General features: G+C 38.9%; 1 protein-coding gene across 1 annotated transcript; it reads right to left on the minus strand.

The window, feature by feature from the left end:
* Positions 1 to 443: 443 nt before the first annotated feature.
* On the minus strand, positions 444 to 23,127 carry LOC110713313 (DNA mismatch repair protein Msh3-like). Its single transcript, XM_021891772.1, has 6 exons — positions 22,987 to 23,127; positions 3,733 to 3,813; positions 2,381 to 2,570; positions 2,065 to 2,139; positions 1,311 to 1,595; positions 444 to 1,072 (listed from the first exon to the last, which is right to left on the minus strand). Exons 1-6 carry the CDS (start codon positions 23,125 to 23,127, stop codon positions 444 to 446), a joined length of 1,401 nt encoding a protein of 466 aa, XP_021747464.1.
* Between the last annotated feature and the right edge of the window lie 260 nt (positions 23,128 to 23,387).

Genomic DNA, 23,387 nt, shown 5'->3' on the forward strand with positions numbered 1-23,387 from the left:
TTCTTCAATAGGATCTGTTTCTTTTTATGTTGCTCCTTCCATGTTGACAGAATCACACCAGATACATCTCTTATATCATCATAAAGCCTAACTATTTCATCCATAGCCCTTTGTACTCTAGGATCTTCCATCAGCCTTTGGGTTTCAGAAACTTGTTGAGAATTAGATGCATTCACATTCATTTTTTGCCTTTTCATCTTTTCTCCTATGGCAGCTATACACTCAGCATGTATCACTGCAAAGAGTTGTGAATCTCTTGTCAACAAATGCAGTTCTTCTTCAATTTCCTTTTAAAGTTAATTTGTTTACTTTTAAGTCAACATTATTTACTTTATGTTTATCATTAACAGAGCAATTCAATACAATAAAAGTAAACAAATATGAGATAAAAGTAACTGCATTTTATTTTAAAGTAAATCATTGTAACTAAAAAAAATAAGTACTCACATCTTTTGCAGCTTCATGTCACTATTTGTCATCACATCTTCTGGTAGGTTGAATGACACCAATCTTTTCTCTCTATCAGAAAAATTTCTATAAGCATTCTCAATTACATCTCCCAAGAATGCTTCCTTTCCCTTTTTTCTACAAACTAGATAGTCATTTTTTTGAAGTTCTCCTTGTCCAAAAGATGCCTTTGCCTTTTTTGCAATTCTTTCTTTGACTTTTTCATCTGTCCAATGTTGGATCAATGGTAGTGTTATAGGTTCAGGCTGACCTCTGAATGCTAAATGATAAAAGTAGACAAGTTGAATAATCAAGACACATCCACTGATTCCTGATCTTGAATCTTTGTTTTTGTTGTTCTTGAAGCTCCTCACTGATTTGCACAGATTATTCATCACATAACCACACCAATCTAGGTTATGTATTTCTTTCACATTGTCTACATAATTGATTATCTTGTAATCAATCACTCTGTTTGCAACATGGGCTAAGAATGTGCTGCAAACATACATCACAAAAAATCTTTTAAAATCCTCCCCTCCTTCCTTTAGTGTCTTTAATTTGGTCTCCAAATTATTCACAATTATCTCATCATCTTCTAGAATTCCTAGCTTCTTCTTCCACTCTTTTTGAATCAGCAAGTTAGATAGAGGTTGCTTCCTTAACTAAAAATTCACCTTTTTCTCAGTTACATGTGGAAGCAAGAATATATCTTCAACATCAAAAGATCTAACTTGAAATTCCTTCAGCATGTCAATCTTGAACATGCAGCTGGTTTCATTGAAAATGGTGACAAATCCATGGAAGCATTTTTGTTGAAATTCTTGTTAATTTTAGCTGAAGCTGCCCTCCAAAACCAATACTTTTGACATCTTTTTTGTGCTGCTCACTAAAATCCTTGATCAAATCAACAACTGCATTGGGTCTGTAGTGTGTTTTCTTGATTTCTAGATTACCATCATTATCATCATTAATATCAATAAATTCATCTACATCATGTTCAGAATTGTCAAGCTTCAATTTCTTCTTTAAATGACCTTGTCCCTTTTTTCTGTCTTCTTCTGATGAACCATCAGAGTTCTCATTCTGATCTTCTTCTGGTTCATAATTGCTATCTTTCAATTCAGATTTTACCCTTTTCTTTGTTCCTATAATTTTTTAAAACATGTTAACCAACTTTGATAACATTTATATTTACTTTATTAAAGATATCAACAAACATCATAGACATATAACAGTAAATAGCTCACTATATAACAATTTATTTTATAAAAGTTTCTATTTACTTTAGAAGAGTTTCTAATTACTTTATAACAGTTTCTATTTACTTTATAACAGTATCTATATATTTACTTTATAACAGTCTCTATTTACTTCAATATTTACTTTATAACAGTTTCTAATTACTTTATAACAGTTTCTATTTACTTTATAACAGTATCTATATATTTACTTTATAATAGTCTCTATTTACTTCAATATTTACTTTATAACAGTTTCTAATTACTTTATAACAGTTTCTATTTACTTTATAACAGTCTCTATTTACTTTATAATAGATTAATACATTGCTGTAATACATAACATATGAATTTAATTTTATAAACTTTTATGAACCTTTTGATGCTTCTAGTTCCTTAATTCTTCTCTTTATCAATATTTGCTTTTTTGAAATCCTTTGAAGCTTAGCACCTATTACATTTAGTTTACACAATCAGTTTATAAGTATAGACATATTAATAAACTTTTAAAACATATTCATTTACTTTATAAGCTTTTTTTATTTACTTTACTACACTAACCATTTACTTTTTATATTCAATAATGTAATAGTATGCATTATTTGTAACACAGATTTATACAGATAAATGATTTACTTTATAGCTGTTTCTATTCACTTTATAACAGTCTCCATTTACTTTATATTATATACCTTTAATTGGAGATTGCTTTGTATTTGCAGGAACTTTCTTGGATGTAGGACTCTTTTTGGCTGCAGGAGATTTCTTGGGTGCAAGAGTTTTCTTTGCTGCAGTAACTTTTTTATTTGCAGCAGCCTTCTTTGGTGAAGCAATATCCTTTGGTGGATCTTGTTTTTTCTTTGTTCTTTTGGCCATTTTAATCTGTGGGCAATTCAAAACAAATATAATATGATCAAGAATTATGTATAGGTTAATGCAATGAGCAAAGATTAACATCATTTTTGATATACACATTTACTCAATTTCTGTATACTTTTAACACATTTCTATCTACTTTTTACAAATTTCTAACTACTTTTAAAAAATTATACTCTCAAAACTATATAAACTCAAACAACTACTTATAATTTACTTTTAGTTAATTTTTACTTACTTTTAATAATTTTTTATTTACTCTTAGCAAATTTCTGACACTCAAGTAGAACACAAATATTATAGCAACAATAATGCAGTAAAAAATTGCTCATAAATTAAACAAAATTATTATAAATTAGTATGAGCTTAAATAAAATTAATCATAATTTGAACAATAATGAACGAATTTGCGATAATATCTGATTATGAAGAAATCGAAAAGAAAACACTAAAATTAAACTTCAAATACTCCGATTCAAGTTCAGCTACTTCAATTCCAACATAATCAAGCAAAAAAAAAAAAAAATGCAAATATAAGTAAAAATTTGAATAATTTTCTCATGCATGTCGATTTTAACCTAAATTACAATAAATTTTGCAAAAAATGATAAGTATATTAATCATAATTTGAATAAAAATGAACTAATTTGCAATAATACCTGATTATGAAGAAATCGAATTAAAAACACCAAAATTGAACTTCGAATTTCTCCGATTCAAGTTCTGCTACTTCAATTTCAACATAATCAAGCAAAAAACACAAATATAAGTAAAAAATTGCAACAAAAATAAACAAAATAGTATGAACTTCGAAGTTGTGATAAAATACCTTATTTTCGTCAATTTTCGCCAATTTTCGAAAATTTTTGTTCCAAAATTGAAAATGAAGACAGTTGAACGTGAAATTGTTACTTTATAGCAAAATTAAGCAGTTGATTTTTACGGTTATGGCAGTTTTCGAAGGTTTTTGCAGTTGAAAATGGCGTGGAAGAGTGAGAAAATGGTGGAAATCGAGAGAAAAATGCGGAAAGAAAGAGAGAGAGAGAGAGAGAGAGAGAGAGAGAGAGGAGAGAGAAAAGGCGCTGAAATGAATTTTTGCATTTAATTTGTCTGAAAGAATATGAGCCGTCATATTGCGCCCCTCTTCTCCTAGATCCTCTTCATCTACTTGCATTTGATCATCCTCTTCATCGTCATTCTCAATGTCATTCTCATCATCATCCTTATCGTCATCGGCGTTATCATTAACCTTCAATTTCACAATTAGTATGCAATGACATTGGTGGAATGAGATTGTTCCTTCGACCCCTTTCTTTGATCTGATTAATTTGAACTTGAAATTTTTTATAACAAAGAGTAGGTACCCAAATAAAAGATAATGTATAATTATTACTTATTAGATAGTGTCCAAGAATTTTGAGTTTCATTCTTATACTCAACTTCCTCATTCTCATCGGGTAAATCAATCTCTTTCTCAAGAGATGCATTACACCTTTGTTTACTTTTCTTAACTTTTGAGCTATCTACTACGCTTGTTAAAGAAGCAGCAATGCGCTTTATGCCCAACGTTTCATCCTCGTCTTGTTAGCTTCAATTATCTTGAGTCTTTGTAATTCATACTCATTTTCAGTTATGTAATCTTCTTTAATTTGAAAGAGTCTTTCCTCTTGATTTCGACATTTTGGAGCTAAAAAAGAAAAAAAATATTAGAAATCAAAGTTTTGATAAACTTCGATAGATATGTGCATTAATCAAATCATTACAGTAGATTAAAACTTTGTAGAATTCTGATTTAAAGAAAATAATATTTTAATTACTAGATTAGTTTGTTAATTTGACACATATAGAAACCTATAATGTCATGTATTTGTCTACATATATGTATTTGACCCATACATATAAAAGTAGCACTAGTAGAAAAAGTCAATTTGGCACTGAGTAATGACCATTGGTTTTTAAAAACCTGTGGGGCAAAAATGGGCACCGAGTAATTGGCACCGGTTCAACCCAAACCGATTCCATACGTATTAAAGGCCACCGGTTCAAACCGGTGGCAATTAAACAAAAAAAACCGCCCCTTACTTTTTCCTTCACTTTCCCCTTTCTTTTTTCATTTCACTGTAGTTGAATTCCCTCCTCTTTTGAAACCTCAGCTCTGTAGGGAATATTTCAATCCATCCCACACTTGATCCCCACTATGATCTGTAGACACCTACTTTTGGCCTCTTGTCCCGAAAGGAAGTATGATGATCTTACAAAAATCCGTTCTTCATGTTAGATCAAAGTTGAAATGTTTATGGATGAAGTAAGTTAAAACCCATATTTGAGACCAAGTTATCTTAGAGCCTTGTCCGATTACTAATTAGGCCTAAAACGTATTCATACATGTTTAAACTTGATTAATAACGGACCCAAATGTGTCAAGTGCAATGATTGGATCAAATGGAACCTACATTGTTGAAAAACCGAGACAAACAATTGAACAAACTATAAATTTCCCATGAAATGCCTATAAAGATGGATAAACCTTTGAAAGAGATTTCCAACGGTATATTATAAGCCCAATTCCGAGCCAAAACAAAGAAGTTATGATCAAAACACTAAACCAAGCCCTAAAACCGACACCCTTGCACTCCAATTGCCATAACTTTTTATAAACAATATATTTTAACCTAATTTTAATGGAATTGGAAATTAGACATTCAGAGCTTTCCAGTGATATCTCACACGCCTTAATCCGACTTTGCAATCAAAAGTTATGGAAGTTTAAAAAATGTGTTTTCGTAAACCGCAAACCAGCGCAACTCAATCAGTTGCGAGCGCCTGGCGCGCGCGACTCATTGAGATGCGCGCGACACCCAGCACGACTCAAAGAGTTGCGACCTGACGGTGCGACTCTAAAACCCTAAACCAAGATCCCTACCCCTATAAATAGGGGTCTTCGTTCAGCATTACTAGGACCGGAAAAAAATCAGAAAAAACCCTAGTATTCTCAAAACCCTAATCTCTCAACTTCTCTTACTATCATACTACTTTTTCTTCTCTCTTCCCAAATACTTTCCAACCCTAATTGAATCCATTGAAGTCCTTGGAGGTACAAAGAAGAAAGAAAGTCCATAAACACATTAAACCGAGATTTAACATAAAAGAACGACGGTTAGTTTCCTAAGCACTTAGATAAATCACTTTTCTTTATTGTTTAAATAACTTTAATTGATTAATTTGTGTTATTTTATCACTTTAAACAAAATTTTAATTAATTAATTCACATTAAACGGAGACTAGAATTGGAATAATTAATTGTTGTTTTATCACTTAAGACAAGGCGAATCTTGTTTATTTATTGTTCTTTCACGAATATTATTAAATAAGAATAACGACTTTTGCAATGTAATTCTTACGTGATTAATGCTTGTAAATAAAATCAACTAACTTAGTCTTTAGATATCACGTTGCATATATTGTTTGGTAATGAAATTGTGAAAAAGGAAGAGCTAGTAGAGGCCGTAATAGGGCCAGAATAGCGATTCCTCCCTAACAGGAACATTATTTTAGTACCCTCGCTCCCGAAATCATTTTTGGTTTATGTAGACCAATTTGGCCATGGGTAAACTTATGATTCGTGCTAATTATCCCTTGAACTCTACCTGGGAGAAAGGCAAGAACGAGGTTTTGAGTTATCCTAAAACTCATTGGCGACTCCTACTTGTTTCTTACAAAAAAGCGTGATGAGAGTATCATTTCTAATTCAAGGTCTCCCAAACAGTCAGGAATTCAAATCCTAATACACCCTAACAAGTGTAATGTCCTAGGCTTTTAAGCGGCCATGGGCATCTAAGGAAGGATCCCCTACGATGGGATCACCCTCCGTACATGATCATATACTTAAGCATGGTGGCGTCCAAAGGGAAGGAAGCTAGAGTAAAAGAGTCGCGAACAAGTTTTAGGAACTTGTAAACCGTTCACAGGGTGAAGGTTACACCCCTTAACGATCCAGGAGATCGTTAACTCCAATAGATTTGGAACCATGACTGGAAGTTCGGGGATGAAGGTACAAATCCAACCTAAAAGAGATTGAACTTGCCCTAAAAATAGGCCTCTACTTTATTTTTCTCGTATTCATGTGCGCTTTCTGACTAACATACAATCAATAGGTTTACCCTAAACCTATTTATCTATGTTGGTTGAATATTAATGCACAAATAAATCTATTATCGGCGATAAATTGAATTATAATCATATTAACCCTAAACAAGATTATTAATTATCTTATTAAGCGTGATTACAAGTACAAGTCCCCTTTAAACATGCATAAAAGGTGTGATCAAGTAATAACAATAATATATCAAGCAACATAAATCATAATCATCATCATAATCATAATTAAAATAATCATGTTAAAACATAATATTATTAGCAAGATCCTAGGCATGATACTAACAAGATTAATAACAAACCCTAACATGTCACTAAACATCAAAGATCAAAGCTTTAACCCTAACATGATACTAACATGATATTATGTAGGAAGCATTCTTTTAATCATACTCGATATTAGAAATATTAATTATTACCCTAAACATGATACTAGGAAGAAATAAAACATCCTAACATGATACTAGGAATCAATAAAACAATCTAAGCATGTTTTCTATATAAAAGGAATAGTTATACAATTAAAGTACTTACTTTTATGCCTCCTACCTCTTTCTAATAACAAAATACACACGTTAGTAACTTCAAGAAAAAAAATAAACAATACAATTAAATTAAATAATTGAAATAGAGATTTGGGATTGTAGGGAATATTTCAAGCATTATCCCTAACTTGAACCCCGCTGTGATCATACACTAAAGTACGGTGGCGTCCAAAGGGAAGGAAGATAGAGCAAAAGATTCGCCAACAAGTTTTAGGAACTTGTATACCGTTCACAGGGTGAAGGTTACAACCCCTTAACGATCTAGGAGATCGTCAACTCCAATAGGTCTGGAACCATGACTGGTAGTTCGAGGATGAAGGTACAAATCCAGTCTAAAAGAGATTGAACTTGCCCTAATAATAGGCCTCTACTTTATTATTCTCGTATTCATGTGTGCTTTCTGAATAACATGCAATCAATAGGATTAACCCTAAACCTGTTTATCTATGTTGGTTGAATATTAATGCACAAATAAATCTATTATTGGCGATCACTTGAATTATAATCAAATTAACCTTAAACAAGATTATTAAATATCTTATTAAGCGTGATTACAAGTATCTATTCCCTTTAAACATGCATAAAAGGCGTGATCCAGCAATAACAAATCAATAACAAGCAACATAATAATAAATCAATAATAATCATAAATCACAAAAATAATCATAATCATAATCATGTTAAAGCATAATAATAGCAAGATCCTAGGCATGATACTAACAAGATTAATAACAAACCCTAGCATGTCACAAAGCAATAAAAATCAAAGCTTTAACCCTAACATGATACTAACATGATATTAGGAAGAAAATAGGAAGCATCGCAGGTATCATGATTGTCATATTTGATATTAGAAAGTATAGTTATTACCCTAAATATGATACTAGGAAGATCAAAACTCCCTAACATGATACTAAGAGTCATAATAACAACCCATACATGATTTTTATATCATAATAACAATAAATCAAATAAAGCACTTACTTGGATGGTCTCGTACCTTTTTCTAATAATAAAATACACGCGTTAGTAACTTCAAGGAAAATATAAAATAAACAATTAAATTAAATAATTGAAATAGAGATTTGGGACCAAACCCTCAGAAATTAAAACCTTTCACGTCTAGGGCAAAGGCAACTCCGAACTTAGCTAGGTACTTCTAAGTCTAGTGAATGTGGAATTTTGTATGCAAAAGGGTTGGTTTAGAAAAGAGAGAGAGAATAAGATTTAGCTTAGAGAGAGAAGAGAATTAGAAAACTAGAGAGTTGATGATTAAAAACGGAGGTTTTAGGAGGCTATTTATAAAGAAAATCAGTCGGACGGATAGAAAAACAAATCAGAGTTTCGACGAGAATAAAACAGGTTAGCGCCAGACGCTGGACATTAGCGCCAGGCGCCAATCCCTGTCGTCAGGCGCTAGTAATTATTTTCATCCGTTTTCTTAGTTCTGATAAAATTTAGCCGTACAGAAGGACAAAATCGTATTTTCTTGAAAAACACTCTTTTATTCTGATTAAAACTCTAAAAAGTCAACCAAAGTCAATTTATCAATGCTAATTGAATTAGGAATGAAAAGAACCTTCTAGAAGAATCTAGAAGACTAAAATCAATTTTAATTTCATTAGGGATGATAAATCAATATTTAGGCCCTCCTCTAGATCATTGGGCATCATGTAAAGATCAAACCGGGCCCAGTTTAGTAATTTGGCCATAACTTCCTCATTATTCATCGGAATTGGGCTTATAATATATTGCTGGAAAGCTCTTTTCAAACCCGACCCAACTACACTGTTATTGGATCCTTATCATGGACTAAACCAAACTGGATTGGCTGTTTTCTTAAAATAGGTTTTCAAAAACAGTGAGAAAGAAAAGAAATAAAAACTATCCCCAACACTAGACCTTCCACACTTTCGCTTTAATCGATAATCAAATGAAGTGAAAGGTATTCATCACCGGGTTTGGTTTTAGGGAGACACAAATGAGTGTCTACAGAAGCCCCCACTTCAACTGAATTTGGAGAAACCCAAGTTTCGAATACAAAAGTCAAAGTATCGATAGGGACGGAGAATAATTCAGAACGTTCTGCGTTCCTAAATCTCTCTTGTAGCGCCGATACCTGCAAAACTAGCATTAGTTTGAAACATATAAGAGATTCAAGAAATGCGTATCTTGCAACATCGAGCACACGTCTCTGAGGTAACCGATTTGTTGCTGCATTTGCTATTGTTGTGATAACCTTTCGCAAGCTAGGGAACGCCATCCTGCTGTTTGTTTTGACGATCTTCTGCAAGCTAGAGAATGCTTCCTGAATATTGCTACGCTCGTAACTGCCTCCAATTCCGCCGTGATAGACTTCTGCAAGCTAGAGAACCCCATCGAAGATTGCTTCGCTTGAAATGACCTTCTAGCGCTTTGTGATCATCTTCCGCAAGCCAGGGAACACAATCGAAGATAACTTCTCTTGAAATCACCTCCAGTTGTTTGTGACAACTCTCCGCAGGCTAGGGAACGTTGTCGAAGATATCCTCGCCGGAAGCTATCCTCATTTGTTGCGATAATATTCCGAGGAAAAATTATCGAAGACCCACGCTTGTCGAGCTTTAAAGCTCGCTTAAACTTTGCTTCCGCTATGCTAGTACGTTGATGCTTTTGCTTCTTTTGAACCTATATGTCTGTGCCTTCTAAATTGTGAACCAATATGTCGGTGCCTTTGCTGTATGAACCATTATGTCGGTGCTTTTTGCAATGAGACAATGCTTAGGCGCTTTAAGCTAAGTGAGACGATCATTCACCACGTCGATCAATTTTTGTAATTGTAATCAAGCCGATTACTAAATCATGTGAAATTGCTTAGAGGGGCTAACTGGCGTACCAAGGAACCCAAAATTGCTGTAAAAGGTCGAAGTAACCGCTTCTGAGTGGCTGAGCGTGCTGTCGCCGCTTAAATTCTACTGGCGCCACAAATTTGGCTCTAGCACCAGACGCTGAAACTAGCGCTAAGCGCTAGACCTTTTCGTCTGGCGCCAAGGCCTGTCGCTTGGCGCTAGAGTTGGGTTTTCTATATATACCCCTCATCTTCGTCATTTCCGCTGCTGCTGCTCATTTTTGTTCGATAATCGCCGCTGAGCTTCAATTCACTCATTCTTGCTCGTTTCTCAACTGAATTCGCTCAAGTTTGTTTCAAATCAAAGCTTCTTTCATCTACTTTCTCGATCTATCTAAGTTTTGTCCACGAATGTTTTAAAAATTCGAAATTTAAATTGCTAAATTCGCTTTGTTTGTCAAATTTTATGCCATGAAATTTATTGATTATGTTTATATATTGCCTTGGAAGTAATTTGAGACTTATTTAACTCAATTTGGTGAAGAAAAGAACAAATCACCATTGTTGGACCTCTTAAGGTCGGGAATACATTGTAGTTTGTTCTTGATGTTTTTGCTAGCAATTCTTATCCAATTTGTCACAATAATTACCATAGTATTGCAAGAAATTGTTTGGATGCTTGAAAAATTTCGTGTATGCTCAATTTGAAATTGTGCTCTGTTTTAGTACTACGTACTTTGTTTTTTTCGCGAACATAGTATCGTGCGGCTAGGCGAACCTTAGATAATATAGAACCTTAATTCTTGATGATTCTGCACAATGTAGCATGACTAGATAGCGAGGTTCGGGTTCACGGTCCCAAGACAAGTGACGGGAGCATGATCCCGTAGAGGAGGACGCTGACCCGTCCACTTCTCTTGGTCCCCTCCTTGAGTGGGATGAGCGGACTCTGTACTTCTCCCCCGACCACTACATTTCTAAGAGGGTGCGACATGGGATCACGGTTGGTAGGACACGTTACCATGGCTCGGGTTGCGATACCCTGGGCGACCTGTACAAGATGCACATCGGCGTCGATGGAGAGGTGTTACTTCTCTGGGAGTCTTGCGGGTTGATTGCGCTATTCTAGATCTCGGAGGCCATGATTGCCTCTAACGGGGGTCACCACATGGCTCGCGCCCTGGTGGAGTTCTTCTGGGACACCACCAACACTTTCCACTTCCCTTGGGGCGAGATGATGGTCACCCTGGCCGACTTCGGTCTCATTACAGGATTAGAGTTTAGTTCTACTACGCTGCCGTTCGGTAGCGAGATCAGTGTCTTCTCTCCTCAGGTAAAGGAGCTGTTGGGTCTGATTGCTGTTTGGGCTCGTGCTGAGGCAGAGTCAACTTGGTTTACTGCTATGGGCATTCGCCGATCGACTCTGGTGGCGGCTTTCGAGGATGATGCGACCACCTAAGAGCAACGGGTGCACATCTTTGTGCTTATCTTACTGTCAGGGACGTTTTCCCTTAACAAGGGTAGTAGAGTACTGCTTTACTACCTACCTGCGGTCCGTGATCTTCACTTGATCGGGACTTATGACTAGGCCAGCTTGGCTTATTCAGACTTTGTCCGAGCGTTGCGAGACTCGTGTCGACACTGGTCCTTCACGGGAAACGTCGCTTTGTCCGGCTTTTGGAGAGTAGTAAAGGTATACTTTATATCCCATAAAGTTTAGCTCTAAGCTTTGGTTAGCATTTGCTGATATTTTTTTGCCTTTTGTAGATCTGGTTCTACGAGTTCTTTCCTTTAGTTGCGCCGGCAAGACCGTCGCCACGCGGGTTTCTGGTGAGCGCCTGTTGGGGAGGCCGCCGCGTTGGGATGTCTACTACTTATGTCCGAAATTAGATCATCTCGATATGATTCTTTGCATAGTGGAACGCTTTCGTATTACCTTTAGTAGATTCTTATCTCATAGGCATTCTTCGTAGGAGCATGACGTGTAGTACCGGCCGTGGATCGACTTGGTTGTCCTTGGATTAGCTGCGCAGTACACCGCTAAGCGTCGCTACTTCTTAGGGAAATATGGAGCGATTGCATATCTTGGAGAGAGGATTGCTATTCAGCATTCCTCAGTCACTTTTGTCGTTCCTGCTCCCCCGCCGTGTCATATGTTCAATGGCGCGAGGCTGGTGAGCATGTCAGAGAGGCTGGCACCCCTTGGCGATCTTATACGATCCCTGGGTGGTGCTATGAGGAGGAGCTGCTGCCGCTGTTAGCTCCAGACCCTGTTCTGGCTGAGGAGGTGGCGGTATGATTTTCTTCTTTTATTTTTCGTTAAGTAGCCCCCAAGTGATATTTTACTGACTTTGATTTGCTTTCGTCAGGCTCGGCCTATTGAGTTTGTGCCACCTCGTATGTCTATCCATTACCAGGGGGCATACGGGCCGATCGAGGAGATGATTCTTCCGGCTCCTGAGGACGAGCGCTTTCTGGAGCGGTCGATTCCTCGCCACCAGACTCGGGTAAGCTTTATTTATTTGCAATTTTGTTCATGTGTGTTATGCATTGTTATTGACTTTATTTCCTTGGCAGGTCTCACGCGAGGTGGTCACGACGATGGCATGGTGTATAGATGCCTTCCGTAGCCAGCTCGTTCGGATGAGGAATATGGCTACGTGTCGTCGCGACGACGCCGTTCAGGAGGTAGCCTTCTTTCTTATTTCTACATTGTTATGTCTATTTTAATTGTTTCTGACTTAGTTTCTTCTTGCAGGGTTAGCCCATTCCTTCTCGTACCCGGATGAGACCTGAGGTCCGGAGAGACCCGGCGAGGTCTATCTCGAGACGTCGCCGTACTGGTTCTGGCGGTCGGGGTGGTTGCTCTGAGGCCGCTCGGACCGAGGCGGTGGAGGGCTCGGGCACTTCATCTGAGGGTGCACGTGTTGAGCCAGTAGGCTAGGGAGAGGCTACCTCGGCTCTTGGAGGTGGTGGGATGTACGAGGTCGGCTCGTCATCGCTGCAGCCTCCTCAGCCTCAGCCTCAGGGCGATCTTGGGTGGACGGGTCCTGAGTTGAGTTTTCCACCTCCCGAGGAGACTAAAGCTAGAGCTGGTGGAGAGGTTACTCCTCGTACAACGCAATTTTATGACATGATGGGCGTCTCTCGTCATCTGCGTCCTCCTGCGTCGTAGTTTATGCCTGTGTTTTATTTTATTTTTGACTTGTATAGAACTTTGCCTAATTGACTCACTTATTAGACATATTTGTATATACATGTTATTATGAGTTTATCTATTTAGCATTTATTTTTCATTTTTTTGTGCATATTTGTGTGTGCAAAGAATTGTGATAATTAATAATTTTGCGCAAAATTTTTGTCATTTTTATTATTGAAGGAGGGTATCCAACTTTCTCGCCCAAAAAAAGAAAATGAAAAATAAAAAATAAAAATATTGGACTTACAAATAAAACCCAAAAAAATATAATTAATATAATCAATATATTTAATTAAGAAAAAGGGTATAAAAAGGATAAAAAAATCATAAAGCCATTGTTCAGACTCGAATCAGCCAGAAAAACGCGATTTTTGAAAACTCGCTCGATAAGACATGTCAGTGCCACCTGGCGCCACGCATATTGAGTTAGCGCCAGACGCTACTGCTTGGCGCTGGACGCCTGGCGTTAGGCGCCAGACTTTGTCGTCTAGCGCTGATGAGCGCTGACTTCGAATCCTTTCCGGATTGAAACTGTGTCGATGTTGTGTATAAATAGCCCCCTGGTCTGCCGATTTTCTTCATAATTTCAGCAGACTAAATATAGTCTTAGCTTTTGAAAAAAATAAATAATCATGTCTTTAATCACTAAAAGTTTTACCAACTTCACTCATGAATGGTGTCGGTCTGTAACTGCCAAGGAAAGAAAAGAATTGGACTTTTTTCATATGGGGGGTATTTATAGTGTCAAGGGGGTAGATCTTGATATAGACTTCATTCATACCGCCTAAGAATATTGGGATGTGGATACTCATTGTTTTAGGCTAGGGTGTGATGAAATTAGCCCTTTACCGGAGGAGTTCGGTTCTATTTTAGGCTTCCCTGCATTAGATCTTGCAGTAATCCCTAGAATAAATGAATAATATTATAAGGATTTTGAGCGCTTCTTTAATTAAAAGACAAAGATCTAACAAATATAGTAGATGGTAGCATAGTTAACATGAAAGAATTTGCACGCCGTTATTTTGATAGACCTTATTCTGAATCTTTTCATGTTTATAGAAGAAGGGCTTTTCTCTTTTGCATTCTTAACCAATATCTTCTCACTAGTGGTAGACTAATGAGGGTCAAGCAATTATATCAACTTTTTTGGAGCAAATTGAATCTGGGAGAAATCCAATGCCATTAATTGTTGGAGAGACTATGCTTAGTCTTGATGAATTGAAGAGGAATCCAAAAGCACCTTTTTGGGGCTCTCCAACTTTATAACAGGTAGAAAAATAATATTTTTAATTACAGAAATCAAAAAACATATTTCTGTATATAGTAATATTAATTTATTTGCATTGAATTTATTTGCAGATGTGGCTAATGGAGAGACTAGAATTAATTAGTCCTCCTGACAATGTTGAAAAATACACTCCAAGAAACGCTAATGTGAGAAGAAAGAAACGCTTCTCTAAGATGGGGCGCCATGATGGAAGAAAGTCTTTGCCTCCATCCCTTGGTGGAAAATAGAGAAGATGGTTGGTGTCAACAAGCAACCCTTCTGTCGTCTTCCAAGCTTAACCAAGATGACTTTTTATTATCCCTGCAGGGTAAAAAGATAATACGACCTACTTCAAACAATTCTTTCTGGGGATCTTTGTCGTCCCTATGAATTCCCTGTTTCTCAAGAAATAGAAAAATTTGATGCTTATTGGAGCGCTAGACCTTTATGGGAAGTGATTACCCAAAAGGTTCCTCCTTCCTTGCCCAATGATGTGAAGAGGTGGCTTCTCAAGAAACCTTCAAAAGACTTGAAGAAAAATCAGAGTAATACTGATGTGAAGAGTCATCTAGGTGACAAAGTGATTCCCGTTAAGGAACGTTTGGGTGAAAAAGGTTGAATTCAAAACACCTACGATGCCTAAGAAGAAGAGCTCTACAAAAGATAAAGGGAAAAGAAAAGCTGATACTTCAAAGAAGAAGGCTTGGGTAGAGAAGAAGCATGGAGTCTAGCTAAGGGAGAACTATTTACTCCAAAATTGAATGTAGGTCCACTAAAGGATGCCTACTAGCTAAAGTCATGGAAGATGAAGAGGATGCAGACAAAAATTAGAAGAGAGCAAAGAAAGAGAAGGAAGATTGAAGCATTGCTTAACTTTCAATTATTAGACTTAGGTTTAAATTTAAAGTTAATTTGTTTTATTAAGCTTTATTTAAATTCCATCAATAATGTAATTTGTTAGTTTGTTTTATTAATGAAATTTCAGTTTTTTAATTAAATAATCTCCTTTAAATTTAATTTATTAAAGCAATGAAAACAGAAAACTTCATTTCACATAAAATTTTTCGAGTATGGAAATCGAAATTTTTTCGAAAATCACCGAAATATTCCCAAGTGCTCCCATAAAAATGGCGCTGCGGCAGTCTGGCGTCAGACGACGGACACTGTCGTCTGACACTAAGGTTAATTGGCTGGCGACGGAACTTTTTCCGTGACGCCGATGCTTCGTCGAATTTCTTTCGAATTCATTTTTAAATCTGGGATGCGAGGTTTGCAAAAAGTTAAGTGGCCGCACCCGTAAAGGGTTGCCTACGTATCCTTTCTTAAGGAATCAGTCTAAACGTAGCTCTCTTGAGTGTCCTACTCAAGTAGTTATGGGTAGTACTTTTTAAGTTGGTCAAGATTTTTCATGTTCGAGAACTTATTGCCATCCATATCAGTTAATTTTGCTGCACCTCCTGATAGGATTGTTTTAACAATATAGGGTGCAGACCAATTAGGCCTAAATTTACCCCTTGGATCTAAAACATTCTTCCTTAATGCTTTTAACACCAAGTGTCCTACTTTGATGTTTCTTGTCTTAACCTTCTTATTAAAATGCCTAGTCATACGAGTTTGATAGCATTGAGTATGATGTAGAGCTTCTAGTCGTTTTTCATCAAGTAGAATTAGCTCCTCATATCTCGCCCTAGTTCATTCAACTTCATCGAGTTTGCTTTCTAATGCAATACGTAGAGATGGTATCTCTAGCTCTACAGGTTGTATGACATGCATTCCATAAACCAAGGAAAATGGCGTATTTCCTGTTGATTTGCGAATTGACGTGCGATAACCCCATAGTGCGAAATGGAGTTTGTTAGGCCAATCCTTGTAATTTTCTGTCATTTTCTTGATGATAGTCTTAAACTGTTTGGTTTTCTTGCTGTGTAGTCTGTCATTTCCAGGTTCGGTCTTCAGCCAATAGCACATTAAAATCCTTGGTTTTCTTGAACTGTTTGACAATATCATTGTCTTCTATGATAGGTATGGGAACTTGCTGCGTAGTCGGTATAGGTTGCGTTGAGATGGGAGGTTGCATTCTCCTTGACCTTGTGAGGACGTCTATAGATGAATCCTCTTCCTCCCAAAAATCGCTTATTGGGTATATAAATTAAAGTAGAGGTTCTTCTATATCCTTAAGATAGATGTCTTCATCGTTGCTGTCCCAAACCCCATTGATACTAATGTCTTCTTCTTGTGGAATTTGGACTAGCTTTTTATCATCAATCATTTTCTGAATTAAATCTTTAAATTTAAAACAATTTTCAATAGTGTGACCCCCTGATTAATGATATTGACAGTAGAACCTATCTGTCCTCTTTAGTGATTCAAATGGTCTCGGTTCGAGAGGTTTGACCTTGCCACTCTCGGAGAGCATGTTGAACATTTTAGCGTATGAAGAACTAATTGGAGTATAGAGTTTATTATTGTTCTTCCAGTTACTTGTAGAGAGAAGGGTTTCTTCTTTGTGGGTGGTGTTTTGGGGTTTTTTGTACGTACCCGAATGGAGGGTGTGTACGTCGCTCGGGAGACAAACCTGCAATGCAACACTCGAACGGACCCCGGGGGAGGGGGGGGGGGCGGAGGTCCGCCTCCGACGATCAAGTCAGTGACCGAAATAATGTATTTTAGAGAGAGAAAGTAGAGAGAAGGGAGAGTAAATGTGGGGGCATTGCCCTTGGAGAGAGAATTAGATCCCTTAAAGTTGATGTAATGATCAGTATTTATAGAGCATTAGGATATGTGCCTCTTAGGTTATTTAACCTAAGTAGATTGGCTTCCCACCGTTTTACGATTTCTAGGGTTGTGGACTTAGAGCCCATTTTCACCCTTCTATCATTGAGTGACACGTGTCATGCTCTAATTGGCTCATTGAGCGCTGAGCTTGCGGACACGTGTCGAGGTGGCATTGGTCCACATATATAGGGGGTATTTTTACCCCCAAACATTAGCCCCTCGGAAGGGGTAATTTCTCTTTCAAGAGGAATTACTCCTTTCGAAATCAAGGCTTTATTTTCCGCTTGTTCAAAAGCTCTATGGGCGGCATATGTCTAGTTCAATAAAAGAGGGATTTGATTAACTTGGAAAATCTGATACCTTAAATGGTATGATATTTTCTAAGTTAATCAATCATAATAATGATTGCCGCCTGAACTAGATAGATGACGACTTTTATTTCTTTTAGCCCCACTATGGTGGTCATATGACCTTTGAGAGACTTAGAATATTTTTGAGACGTTTGACATCCCATAAGGCAGGAGGCGAATGGCTGCCTGGTGGGCAGGAGGCAAATGGCCGCCTGGGGGCAGTAGGCAAATGGCCGCATGACTCTTCATAGGGAAGGAGGCAAATGCCGCCTGAGGGCAGGAGGCAAATGGCCGCCTGACTATTCACAGGGCAGGAGGCAAATGGCCGCCTGGGGGCAGGAGGAAAATGACCGCCTGACTATTCATAGGGTAGGAGGCAAATGGCCGCCTGACCATTCACAGGGCAGGAGGCAAATGGCCGCGTGACTATTCACAGGGCAGGAGGCAAATGGATGCCAGGGGGCAGGAGGCAAATGGCCGCCTGACTATTCATAGGGCAGGAGGCAAATGGCCGCCTGACTCTTCACAAGGCAGGAAGCAAATGCCGCCTAGGGGCAGGAGGCAAATGGCCGTCTGACTCTTCATAGGGCAGGAGGCAAATGGCCGCCTGACTATTCATAGGGCAGGAGGCAAATGGCCGCCTGACTCTTCACAGGGCAGGAAGAAAATGCCGCCTGGGGGCAGGAGGCAAATGGCCGTCTGACTCTTCATAGGGCAGGAGGCAAATGGCCGCCTGACTATTCACAGGGCAGGAGGAAAATGGCCGCCTGGGGGCAGGAGGCAAATGGCCGCCTGACTATTCATAGGGCAGGAGGCAAGTGGCCGCCTGGGGTGTTTGTAATCCAATTATACTCTCAATGTCCTTCTACCCCATTGGGAGGACTTGTATAATTTCGGAAGGTAATCTAGGTTAGAACTTTGGTCGATCACCGGCTGATGTCTTTTGGACATCCGGTTCCCGAAGACTTGGTCGTTCTTTAGATTACCTAGGTCAGGCGGCTATGAGTTGACCAATGAGGTCGTTCAATTTTTGCCGCCTGCATGCGTACGTAAAGCAAACGATAGAGTGCTTTCTACGACGATTGAACCCGGAGGGGTGTCGCCGGACGCCATTGTCCATGTTGGGACAGACGATTTTATGAAAAAAGCAACCATCCGGCCATTGGCCTCTGGTCTAGGTTGAGACCGGCTGTATAGCCACTAAGCGGTTTTGTGCCTAATTTAGTTATCTGGCCACTGGCCGCATGTCACTCGGACGTTGAATTCGCTACTAAGTTTCAAACTTAGTTTATTATTCGGCCATTGGCCTCACGTCACTTGGACGTTTGTTTAGCTACTAAGTTTCAAACTTAGTTTATTATCCGGCCATTGGCCTCACGTCACTTGAACGTTAATTTCGCTACTAAGTTTATAACTTAATTTATTCAATTAATTAATATTCAATAATGTCAATACTAACAATAATAAAAAGTTACCTCGTTAGGGCTTGATGGTACCAGCTCAATAGTTACAAAGCACCTTGACATATACTTGTATTTTGCATGCCACATTTGTTCATAACACGCCTAACTTGGCAGCATGGGGCAACAATTAATAGCATTCCATACTTGACTGCCATGAACTTGAGAGGCGGCTTTCTTAGTGTCGGTGAGGGTGCCGCATAAATTAATTCCTCTTGGTCTTAGATGGAATTTCAATGCCAAAATTTACAAGCTTAAGTCCATATACATTCAGCTAGGCTTAAACCTATATATGCCGCTTGGCATGCTTAAGCTTCTGGCTCTTTAAATGCCTCACGAGCATATGCAATCACAGCCGGAGATATTACAAGCTCTTTGCTGTAGTGTCTTGCGGCTTTTGCTTGAATAGACTAAGCTTACAATAGAACTCTCTTGTTTGTAGCTGCTTTGGGTAATGGGTAGTGTCAGGCGCTTGATCCAAGCAGCCCCTACAGTCGGGCAAACTTTAACAGCCCCTAGCAGCACATACAGCCGGCCTTGGTTAATGAACAAAGCAGCCATGGCAGCCGGCTTTGAGGTTGAACAAAACAGCCATGGCAGCCAGATTTTATTGGTGAACAAAGGAGAACAGCAGCCCCCACAACCAGCTTACTTGATGAGCAACAATGCCACTGCAGGCAGGCTTGAGGATGCACAAGGCAGCCCGACATTGATGTTGTTTGTCCGTCTCAAGAAAACTCCAAGCAAGCTTTTTTTGTTTTTGAGTGAGTTGTATTTATTCTCATCATGTAACAGCAAGTTTGTTGTCAAAGTGTCGTATGTGGCTTGTCAAACTCTTTTCTTCCTCCAAAATGATCATGTAGACAGACGGCCTTTCCCACCTGAATGATCAGGTTGATTATTATTTTTTTTTATTTTTTATTTTTTTATTTTTTTTTTTGAAATCATAATAATGATTTGCAATTTTGCATGGTAGCCCAACTAGGCTTCACGCACAAACGCTGCATAAGGTGTGATACACCCGTTAATTCTTCATGACATTGCAGCCGTTCTTGAGGTTGAATGCAGCAGCCCCTTCAGCCGGGCTTAGTTGAGGCATAAAGAAGCCTCATAGCCGGTTTTTTTGAGGCCGGAAACAACTCCTACATCCGGAATTAGTTGATGAGCCTGGGTGCCCATACAACCGGGGTAAATTATTGAGCATGGATGCCCATACAGCCAGCTTTTGTGATGAGCAAAGCTGCCACTACAGCCGAAGAAGAGACAATGCTTGATGATTTTTTAATCAAAACAGGGGGATGTGTTGATGAACAACGCAGCCCCTGTCATGGAGCTCAAAGAATCAAAGACACAACCGCTCTTAATGAACAACCAAGCAGCCCCTTCGGCTGGTCTTGAGAATGAACAAAGCATCCCACGGCTGGGTATATTTGACGAGCACTTGAGCCTTGGCAACCAGGGTAAATTGGCCAAGAGAGTTGCAACTACAGCCGGATTAAATTTGATGGAGAAAACTGCCCTTTGCTTGATTCATGAGAATGAGCTCTTCAAATGATGACAAGCGAGCATGAGATGTCAAAAAGTTTTTAGCTCGAGAAATAGGTTTGCTCTGATCACACATGCGGCTTTCTATGCCGTCTGACCCTTGCTTAGGTTGGCTGCCGCTTGAAAAATTTTACAATGCTCTTGCTAGCTCACTTCACAGCCGTTTTTGAGGTTGTTCAAAGCAACCCCCATAGCCGGGTTTAATTGGCTACAACCCAGGCGGTATGGAGTGTGCTGCACCCGGGTTAATAACTTGATGATTGTAACCGGCTGACCCTATTGATACTCACAGTAGTTTGGGGCCAAGCACACACCAAACGCTTCTTGCCGCTTGTACAAGGTTTAAATCGAACACTATGTTTGATGATGCTGACCGGCTCCATCCTTGCTAACCACCTCTGCTAGTTAGCTATAATTGCCGAGTCTGACTTGTTAAGGCAAGAAGAAGAAATGGAGTAGCTATATAATAATAACGATGAATAATATAGCAGCCATTGCAACCGGCTTTGAGGTTGAACAAAGCAACCACGGCAACCGGGCATAAATGAGGCAATCAAGAAGCAGACCCTACGGCTGGGTCTGATTGAAGCATAGAGAAACCCTCATGGCTGGGCTTGGGAATGAACAAAGCACCCCTGCAGGCGGGCTTAATTAGGGAGTAAGGCTGCCCTTATAGCCGGGAAAAATTGAAGCGCAATGCAGCCATGGCAGCCGTTTATCATCATGGCTCTTACCGGCTGCCACCATTGCTAGCAATCACTGGCTGACACCATTGGAGCAAAGCTTCCCCATGCCGCCTGCATATGGTTGCCACTTGTATATGCTACCACAAGAAAAAGCCTGGCCGCTTGTGTGTGCTAACACAAGAAAGAAGCTTGGCCGCTTGGTGGTTCTCTTGCTTTGGTTTCATTGAGATTCGGCCACCTCACGCTTGCTAACACACACGAGTTCATACATACAAGCTTATCAAAAAGCATATTGATACTATCAATTATTCTCATGAGCGCCTATATTATTCTCTTGAGTCCACTCAAGAGTAGAATGTGGAGTTTAATAAATTAGACTTTGATAGTTGTCAAAAACTTGAAGTATGGAAATGTATCTCACTTACCGTATGTAAATGCCGCATGATACTGTCAATTATGCAAAACATTTAATTGTAGGCTCATGTTATTTCATTAGCAACAAGCAATTAATTCATTAAATAATTTAATAGACCGCTTGCCGCCTAGCTTCTTATTTATACAATCATAATAACGATTTGATAATAAGGATATATAGCTTGCAAGCTTGGCCGTATCTCTTGTATTACAATTTTGGAAGTGTGGAAATGCATGAGTACACTTGCCGCATGCATATACCCCACTAATTACAAGAGTTTACTCTTGAAAATCAATTGTATAATATTATGTATATAATAATACAATTGATTTGATGTTGATAGTATCAAACTAACAATCAAAGATAGCATTAAGGCCGGCTGTATGATCCGGCTGGGTGGCCATAGCATGCGGCCGCTCATTAAATGAGTCGGATTAAAGTATTGGAGTTGGCCAATTTAGCCGTCTCTCCCCTAATAAAATTAAGATTAAACGACATTGCCCTTTAACCTTCAAATATGCATGACTTAGTCTGGCACTCCTTTTTGGCCGCCTGACTCTCGACATTCAGCCTCATGACGCCTGCTGTACTTGACATCCGGCCTCATGATGCCTGCTGCCTCCCAAAGGTGGCTCCTCTCTTGAGTCCGTGATCCACAACCGTTGTGCCATTACAGATGTGTCTCCCCACAGACGGCGCCAAATGTTTTGGGGTTATTTGTACGTACCCGAATGGAGGGTGTGTACGTCCCTCGGGAGACAGATCTGCAATGCAACACTCGAACGGCCCGATCACCTGCAAAACAACGGACCCTGGGGGGGCCGGAGGTCCGCCTCCGACGATCAAGTCAGTGACCGAAATAATGTATTTTAGAGAGAGAAAGTAGAGAGAAGGGAGAGTAAATGTGGGGGGCATTGCCCTTGGAGAGAGAATTGGATCCCTTAAAGCTGATGTAATGATCAGTATTTATAGAGCATTGGGATATGTGCCTCTTAGGTTATTTAACCTAAGTAGAATGGCTTCCCACCGTTTTACGATTTCTAGGGTTGTGGACTTAGAGCCCATTTTCACCCTTCTATCATTGAGTGACACGTGTCATGCTCTAATTGGCTCATTGAGCGCTGAGCTTGCGGACACGTGTCGAGGTGGCATTGGTCCACATATATAGGGGATATTTTTACCCCCAAAAAGGTGGGACCTTGTCACACTTTTTCTGAAGCTCCTCTAATTGTTTCTTTGCGACTTTAAGAGCTTCACGTAGCAAGCTTGATCCTTCCCACATGGACCATATAAGCACCCGTACATCCTCTTGGCTTGCTGGTTCAGGAAAGTCATCCATGGCATCGAAAAAGAACTCCTCCTCTTCATCGATAGCATGAATTTCTTCAATAGGTTTGATGAGAGATGAGGGATCAACCTCATTTTCTTCATCAGAGATAGCCAAGGAATGAGCGAGAGGTGCATTGTCAATGCTTGGCTACTTACTGGCAGGAGGCAATGGCAGTTTGTTGTTATCAATTAAATCTTGGATAGCTTCCTTAAGCTTCCAACAGTTTTCAGTAAGATGGCCCCTACCTTGGTTATATTTGCAATGTGCAT

The sequence above is a fragment of the Chenopodium quinoa genome, unplaced genomic scaffold (genome assembly GCF_001683475.1).
Source record: "Chenopodium quinoa cultivar QQ74 unplaced genomic scaffold, ASM168347v1, whole genome shotgun sequence".
NCBI classification, from domain to species: Eukaryota; Viridiplantae; Streptophyta; class Magnoliopsida; order Caryophyllales; family Amaranthaceae; genus Chenopodium; species Chenopodium quinoa.